At 33.3% G+C, this 8718-nt stretch overlaps 1 protein-coding gene across 2 annotated transcripts; it reads left to right on the forward strand.

Moving 5' to 3' along the window:
* The first annotated feature begins 204 nt into the window (after window positions 1-204).
* LOC137818115 (NAD-dependent malic enzyme 59 kDa isoform, mitochondrial) lies at window positions 205-8385 on the forward strand. 2 transcript variants are annotated; one of them, XM_068621347.1, is made up of 19 exons: window positions 205-595; window positions 1146-1242; window positions 1437-1555; window positions 1657-1824; window positions 3276-3404; window positions 3752-3812; window positions 4497-4600; window positions 4713-4796; window positions 4897-5003; window positions 5132-5234; window positions 5547-5654; window positions 5831-5896; window positions 6041-6113; window positions 6208-6294; window positions 6373-6427; window positions 6521-6592; window positions 7122-7184; window positions 7591-7705; window positions 7943-8385. In XM_068621347.1, exons 1-19 carry the CDS (start codon window positions 464-466, stop codon window positions 8012-8014), a joined length of 1815 nt encoding a protein of 604 aa, XP_068477448.1. In that variant the 5' UTR covers window positions 205-463; the 3' UTR covers window positions 8015-8385. The 2 variants fall into 2 exon arrangements, 1 of the variants encoding a protein (XP_068477448.1); XR_016516454.1 differs by lacking the exon at window positions 6041-6113 and having other exon boundaries at window positions 212-595.
* Window positions 8386-8718: the final 333 nt, after the last annotated feature.

Raw genomic sequence — 8718 nt, forward strand, 5'->3', positions numbered from 1 at the left:
AGATTGAAAAAAAATTAATGAATTAAAAACGAAAAGAATGAAAGCAATGATCTCACCGTTTTGTTGGTAACTAAATCAGTCAGCACGATACTTAAAAAGTAAATTATTTTAGACAAACAATTTTTGAATACAAACTTTATAAATTTACTTAAAAAATTAATTAAACACTTATTTGATTTATAATATAAAATGAGAGTTAGTTGAACACCATGAATAAATAAGAAAAAAATGAGGTGATTGATGCTGAGTTCATATAGTGAGTTTCTTCCACTATAAATGCTCGGAGTCTTCATTTCAACACTAGTTACCGTTTTCTCAGAGTTTAATTTTCTCGGGAAAATCTCGTTCGTTCAAAGAAAATGTCAATAGCATTAGCATAGTAATCGACGTGTTTTGATTTTTCTCCACAAAATTAAGCTCACTTCGAAGACGATTTTCCACATACAGACAAAAAGAGAAGAGGATGTGGAAACTCGCGCGATTCGCCGCCGCTTCCAACGTCGCCCGATCCCGGCGCTTCTCCGCCGCGATTCCCGGTCCGTGCATTGTCCACAAACGCGGTGCTGACATACTCCACGATCCCTGGTTCAACAAGGTTTCTTATAATTCACATCACAACACTTTAGCTTCGCTTTTTCTACTAGTCTCTCAATCTTGAGAGTTTCTAATTCACTTCAATTTAGCAGAAAGTGTTTGGTTTCCGTTTTTGTTTGTAATTTTTTTTTTTTAGTTTCAGAGGCTTCTGGCAGTTTATGAACTGGTGCTTGCAAGCCGAAATTTTGTTGTTACTTTTATGATTCTTGAAGTTCGAGTGTTGATTTATGTGCTTGCCATGATTATATGAAAAAAATATTTTTTTGTTTTTTTTTTCAAACAAAAGAGAGAGAAAAATAATAGTAGGAGGAAAAAATGATGGAAGCTAATTCTGTTTGGTGTGAGTGATATTCTCCATGGCATGTGATTGGAGTTTGGTTGAATTGAACGCTTGACAAAAATGGGACTTCTCACGGGTGTTTTTTTTTTTTTACAAAATCTTTGGGATGATGTCAACTTGGTCATGAAACCTTCCTTCACGGTCTTCTTCTGGATCCTGAATATGTGAACCTTTTTGTTTTGTTTTTTTTTTTTAAATTCTGGGAATGCAGGATACTGGGTTTCCTTTGACAGAAAGGGATAGATTGGGGCTTCGGGGCCTCCTTCCTCCTCGTGTTATATCCTTTGAGCAGCAATATGATCGATTTAGTAAGTTTGAGGATTACTTTTCTTATATTTATCCATTGGGGTTGGGGTGTTTTAGTAGTAGTAGTAGTCACTTTGCCTATCTTCTGAAAGCTTTATTATTTAGTTCGCTAGTGTAGTGTGTTTGGGTTCTCAGGCTTTTTACCCTTTGTTATTTTATTGTTTGGTAATATTGGATTGCTATATTTGTTTTCCAGTGAATTCATTCCGTTCTTTGGAGAATAATACCCAGGGGCAATCAGATAAAGTTGTTTCCTTGGCAAAATGGAGGATCTTAAATAGACTGCACGACAGGAACGAGACTTTGTATTACAGAGTGAGTTAGACCATGAAGTTTACTTTTTCTTGTTCATGAAAAAATGTGATCAAATTGCTGTTATAAGATTCATATGTTGTTGTACTACATTTTTTTTTCAGGTTCTTATTGATAATATTAAAGAGTTTGCTCCAATAATATATACTCCAACAGTTGGATTAGTGTGTCAAAATTATTCGGGGTTATTTAGACGTCCACGAGGGATGTATTTTAGTGCCAAAGATAAAGGGGAGATGATGTCTATGATTTATAACTGGCCAGCTCACGAGGTATTGCATTATTTTTTCATTTTCCTTTCGTTCATTAATGGAAATAGTCTTTTACCTTATATTCTTCCCTTCTAATTAATTACATTGTGACATTTTGAACTATTGAAAGATCTCCTTGAATCGTCTTACTTTTAACGCTGAATTTAGTCAATTTCCGTTCCTTGAGTGATAAACAGATATTCAGTTGGCTTGGAATTGATATTCTGTTCTATTGTAGTTTAGTATAAGAAAACTATCAGATAAGGTTTTTAAAATTTGAATATTAGGAAAGGACCCGGTAATTATAGAATGCAACATGTGTTTCTTGTTACAGTTTGTATTGGTCAGTTTGATTTATCCAAGAACGCAATATGGTTTTCTTTGTTACAGTTTGTATGGATCCAGATTAATTTATCAAAAAATATTTTGTTTGGTTTGTCATTGACGATTTTTGTTTTTTCTATAATATAAAGGTTCTCATAATTTCTTGAATTTTTCACAAATATTTCCTCTTATGAGAAGCTAGTGTAATAGAAAAGTGAGAAAAGATGCAATAAATACTCATTGTGTAATTAATACGCCTACTTTAGGAGATGTTTGTGAAAAATCAGGAAAGTTAGGGGAGGTTGGAGTATTTGGCTATATTTTTTCTTTTATTGAAATGGAGACTCTTTTATAATTAAAATTGATACTGATTTTTAAGTTTGTATAGAATTTTCAAAAATTTTGGTCTTGTATCTCTAATTGTGGTTACCAATTACCGTGTGTTTGGCAAGACAAATAAACTACCATCTAGCTTATTTGACCTTATAGGTTTATTTGGATAAGGTAGAGTTGTTTGCTAAAGGAGCTTATTGCATTAGTTAGTAACATTTTTTAAACACTAATTTATGTAGCATTTAAGCTTAAATTTCCTAGTTTATTTTATTTTTTTAATTTTCATGTTTGTTATCTTATTAAAATTCTTCTTTATCCTTCTTATGTGCAAAAATCCTTAACATTTTCACTAATTATCATCGAATATTTTTTTTATAAAATAAACTCATCACAGTTGTAATATAAATCAATTTAATTATCTCATTTCCTTAAATGAAAATATTTAAAAATGAGAATAACATTAAAAAGACATTATATTAACTTTTAAGATGTTAAATTATTTGAAAGGAACTAAAATACGAGAAGTGAGTGATAACTATTTGAAAACACATGGTTCTCAAATTTCAAGTTGTGGCCAAGTAATTAATATGTTTTTTTTTTATATTATTTTATGCTTATCAGCCAATTCAAAGGTTAGTTCTGCCAAACATTTTCCTAAAGCCTAAACAAATATATAAGATTTCAGCTAACTTATCTATTATGTTAGCCAAACAAAAACCCTTGCCACGACTTTGGTTGGTTCATTAAGTGACAAAATTGGCTTGCAGTTGTTCATTCATTATGTTTGGTTATCATTTTTTTTGCTCCTGTTGCAGGTAGACATGATTGTCTTAACAGATGGAAGTCGAATTCTTGGCTTAGGCGACCTTGGAGTTCAGGGAATTGGAATTCCCATAGGTAAACTTGATGTGTATGTCGCTGCTGCTGGTATCAACCCACAAAGAGTATGCTTCTTCTTTTATCTTTCTCAAACTACTTTTTCATTCCAGTTTCCTTGCTGTTTGTGTTTCATTGTTAGCTGGTATACATCTGATCGTCACTCATGGATGTTATGTTGGCGGCCTAGGCTTGTGCTAAGAGTATGCTAGGATAGATACAATTTCATTAGTGTGGGCAATTTTATCATGTCTAGTTACATGTGACATCTAGAAATTACATGACAATGAGCTCATGATGTTCTGACTTCACTAAAATTATTAATGTAGAATGATATGTCATTTGATTTCTTTTATTTGAGTACTAATTGATAAATTCTCTCTCGTTACCTCACCACATGTTTTTCCAACTGCAGATACTTCCAGTTATGTTGGACGTTGGCACCAATAATCAAAAGCTACTTGAAGACCGCCTTTGTGAGTAAATTCTGTTATTTTCGATTTTTTGAGTACTTTATAGCTTTTATTTTCGTCGTTAATTTATTTGCAAACAAGGATGGAGCCAGAAATTTCAAAATGGGAGGACCAATTTTTTTTTTTTCATTTAGAACCAGGAATGACTTTTTAAGTTTCCATATCTAAGACCAGGATTAATACACTAACTGGAATACGGTTTCAGATCCTAGGCATAAAATTGCCTAACAAGGATGAACGATTCAGACTCATCAATCATCACCTTTTATACTATTACTATAATAGAAACTTTGGAAGCTTTAAAAGCTTCAGAATTAACCTACCTTGCTTTTCACCTTGCACATATGTGCTCATCTCACTTTAGAGTTTTAACACTCTGATTATGCAAAGCTTATCCAGAAATTAGAACTGTTATAAAAGAATAAATTGCCCTAGGGCAGTCATTTATGCCATTAAGTTGTCTCTAACTTCAACTCTGGAAAGGAACCAATCAATTAGATACAACTTTTTATGTTTTGAGCTTTGGATGTGTTCTTGAATATTTTATCATTGAATTGTAATTTTTTCTCAAAATGGAAGGATCCGACCAAAAGCTAGCATTCTAATTAGTTTTTCTTATCAGTATTCGAATTTATCATATTGTTGATATCAGAAGGAATTGGCTTTTTTGACATTTTCACATGGCAGATTTAGGACTACGTCAACCAAGGTTGGAAGGTGAAGAGTATCTATCAATTGTAGATGAATTCATGGAAGCAGTTCATGCTCGATGGCCCAAGGCTATTGTGCAGGTAGGTCTCTTTATTTTTTCTCCTTTCCCCATTGATACGTGTTTGTTTTTATTTATTCTAGCACATATTCTTTTATCAATTTTGTAATTAGATTTTGCGTTAATTATGTCAGTTTGAGGACTTCCAAATGAAGTGGGCTTTTGAAACCCTGGAAAGATATCAGAAAAGGTTTTGCATGTTTAATGATGATATACAGGTGAGAAAGTAATGTTAATTTAGAAAATGTTGAATGTATAACCTAACAGTGCATTATTTAAGTATCTGCTGAATGTTCAAATTTACTTCATGTCCTGTAGGGTACTGCTGGTGTTGCACTTGCTGGATTATTGGGAACTGTAAGAGCCCAAGGCCTACCATTGACCGACTTTGTGAACCAAAAGATAGTTGTGGTTGGAGCTGGGAGGTAATTCACTTGCGAAATTGATTACGACGAACATCATATTTTCCATTTTCTTTTGTTGATTGTTGTCTATTACACTCCTTCGTTATAGCTACTTTCTGCCTCAAGCTTGTGTTTTTCCTGGATTGCAGTGCTGGGCTTGGGGTTCTAAAAATGGCCATAAAGGCAGTTGCAAAGATATCTGGGTGCAGTGATTTAGCTGCCAAAAGCCAATTCTATTTGATCGATAAAGATGTATGCTTTCTTGAACTTTACTAGCATTGTTAGTTCTTCAAGTCACATAATTGTTTTTACTTATCCACAATAAAATTTCCCTTTCAGTTGCGATTCTGAATGAACTCATTCAATCTAAACATTTTTTTTCACCATATTCTTTGTCTTGATTTGTCTTTGCATTTAATGTTGATGTGCATTAGAGAAGAATTAATAATAGTGTGCGATATATAATTTTTTATGCTACTATTTCATATTTGTATGTAGGATGTCCAGTTTATTTCATAAAAAAATTAGGTTTAGCCTGATAGCAGTGCCATTTTTTGTATGCAGGGTCTAGTCACAACAGAAAGGAACAATCTAGATCCAGCCGCTGCTCCATTTGCTAAAAATCCAAGAGACATAGAGGGGCTTAATGAGGGTGCTAGCATAATTGAAGTGGTAAATGTTACAGCACTCGTGGGAAAATTTGTTTGGCTCAAGGATCTACTTTACAACACTGAAAAGAGTTATTTTGACATAGAAGGATTAAACCTCTTCACTTTGTTAATGCTAATTTTAAAGATCATGCTTACTTTCATGTGTATCTTTTAATTCTTAAACCTATTGATATTTAGGTTAAGAAGATTAAGCCTCATGTGCTCCTTGGTTTGTCTGGTGTTGGTGGCATTTTCAATGATGAGGTATTACCTTCTACAATATAACTTCTATCGTGTCACATCCCTCAATAAGTAATATTAAATAAATATATATAATAGACATCTTCGGTACTGTATGAGCTTTTCTGCTATTGAATTTCTTAATTTTAATGGTGAGATTCGACTCAGGTGCTTAAGGCAATGAGAGAATCTGTTTCAACAAAACCTGCTATCTTTGCCATGTCTAACCCCACCATGAATGGTTTGTTTGTACAAGGCTCATTAAGCACTCATAATTCCTTAATAATGTTTATGTGTTTTCATTGACTCTTTTTTTCCATGTATTATGGGGACAGCTGAGTGCACTGCCATTGATGCTTTCAAGCATGCTGGGGAACATATAGTGTTTGCGAGTGGAAGCCCTTTTGAAAATGTAGATCTTGGTAATTACCACTTTCTTTGATTTAGAAGTAACTAGTATAGTTCAGATCTTATAATTTATTGATTTAAATTCTGTGCAGGTAATGGAAAAGTGGGTCATGTAAATCAAGCAAACAATATGTACCTATTCCCAGGGTAGGGTAGATCTTCTTGGCTTGTATATTTTCGTGCATTATACCTGTCAGTTGAATTAGTGGTGTAACTTCGAGTTTAACCATTTCATTTCAGAATTGGTTTGGGAACTCTTCTGTCAGGCGCTCACCTTATAACAGATGGAATGTTGCAGGCAGCTTCTGAGTGGTATGATTTTAATTTGGAAAATTGTTTCTTTATTTATTAACCAAAAGCTATTGGTGCTAACACCCGTGGAAATTTGGCAACAGTAACATGTCTTTTGACATTTATAGTCATGGCATAGGCTGCTATAATCATTGAACTGTTTGTCCTTGTCTTATGTGTTGCCCAACATTTTTCCTGTTTTCTACATTTCATTCCTTTGATATTCATTCTATATAGGCCTATGTCTTTATGCTCTTGTACAGGAAGAAAAAACATGTTCACTACTTGGTAGTCACATCACATGCATTTACCATAGGTTTTGAAGTACTAATTATCTTTAGTGCATTTCTTTTGGAAAGTCCCACGTTGTCAATTAGTTTTAAGTTCAAATCTGACAATTTTTGTAACATGACGAGAATATCATGAAAATTATATTACTATTTTCATTTGATTAAATTGCAATTGCATCCTTTTCAATTTTCCCAGTTCTGAAGAGATGTCAGTTGATGCTTGTTTTAAATAAATTACTGACATACTGATATCCTTACAGCCTTGCTTCATACATGGCCGAGGAAGATACCTTAAGCGGAATTTTATATCCATCTGTTGACAGGTAATGTTCCTTTTCCTTTCTCTTGATATCTTTCACATTTCATTTTCTTCTGGCTTTGCTTTTCATGTTGCCTTTTGTAATGACCAAAACAAATGAAATTGTAAAAATTTTATAACTTAAAACTTTGATCTGGTGAAAGCTATTATCAAGGATTCAGATGCCGAGTTTGGCACCAATATCTAACAATATATATAAATGTTGATCCACACTTCTCTCGTCAAAGGTGTTCTCACTCATTTCCTAAATATAAAAGCTTCTGACAGTAACAATGTTTAAAAGTTTTTATACACTCGTTTTTTTCATAAGAATAAATGGTCTGCTTGATTTGGTTGTTTGTTTCGAAGCTAAAAAATGTCATGAACTGATATGATGACCCTCTCTTATTAATGCGACTTGCTTGCTGCAGCATACGAGATGTTACAGCCGAGGTTGGGGCTGCTGTGCTTCGAGCTGCAGTTGAAGAAGAACTGGCAGAAGGACATGGTGATGTGGGGCCCAGAGAACTTTCCCATATGTCAAAAGTATGAAAAGTTTCATCCTTTACGATATACTAAGAGCATGCCTAGAAAAGTTTTTCTTCTCTTCTATTTCAGCAGTTTTGAAGAAAAACAACTGTCTGGAAACAAATTCTAAAACTACTGATGGATGGATTATATCAATAAGTTTTGCATGCTACCAGCCTAGACTGTATTGAGATCTGAACATTGCAAAATTTAACAAGCATTGGCTGCATTTCTAACTGGTGGTTAATGTTGCAGGATGAGACTGTGGAGTACGTCCGAAGTAATATGTGGTATCCTGTGTATTCTCCTCTTGTTCACGAGAAATGATTTCCTATCAGTATGTGTAATTTTTGGAGGACCTTTGCAATTCATGTCTCAGAGTGCTGCAGCCGAGCCTTTTCTATCTATGGTTTCTATTCTTATGTTCTTTGTTCATGCTTATTTACTACTAGCAGCCTTGAGTATTGGATGGCAAATAGCGAAAAGAGGAAATATGTCTCATTAGTTTCTGTCATGAATTGTTGTATTAGTATTGAAATTTAACTTTACTAAGTTCAGTATGTATCGTAGCTTTTATGTTGGAGACATGTATTAATAGTTATGTTGTGTGTAATGTTGATGACTGCTGCGGTGGGTGGTTTCTTGTTAACACTAATGTAACATTTTTTGTATAATAATGACACATGTTTCATTTCTTACCCTTTTATTTGAAACTACCAGTTAGAAATATGTATTTTTTATTTATGATTATTTCACTTAGTCTATAGTTTTTAATAAATATTATCTGTTACAAGAGAATCTTGAAAGAATATGGTAGAGAATAATATGTTTTTAGTATTTCTTTTTCCTGTTTTAAATATATTGGGAGTAGTAACCATGCTAAATGTTCAATCGAAATTTAACTTAGAGTGAGTAAACAATGAAAAGATTGTATAAAACAGGTAAGGACTAGCAAAAAAAACGAAGACAGTAAATAAATCTGACACCACATGGTGAAATATATGTAGTAAAATAGGTTTTAAAACGAACAA

The sequence above is a fragment of the Phaseolus vulgaris genome, chromosome 10, assembly GCF_051622355.1.
Source record: "Phaseolus vulgaris cultivar YP4 chromosome 10, ASM5162235v1, whole genome shotgun sequence".
In the NCBI taxonomy this organism is placed as follows: domain Eukaryota; kingdom Viridiplantae; phylum Streptophyta; class Magnoliopsida; order Fabales; family Fabaceae; genus Phaseolus; species Phaseolus vulgaris.

Bases quoted from the DNA above. Each gene is read 5' to 3' on its own strand.
- LOC137818115 (XM_068621347.1), top strand. From the start codon at position 464: ATGTGGAAACTCGCGCGATTCGCCGCCGCTTCCAACGTCGCCCGATCC. The intron at 1,825-3,275 runs GTATTGCATTAT...CTCCTGTTGCAG, and splicing joins ATAACTGGCCAGCTCACGAG to GTAGACATGATTGTCTTAAC. The intron at 6,593-7,121 runs GTATGATTTTAA...ATATCCTTACAG, and splicing joins TTGCAGGCAGCTTCTGAGTG to CCTTGCTTCATACATGGCCG.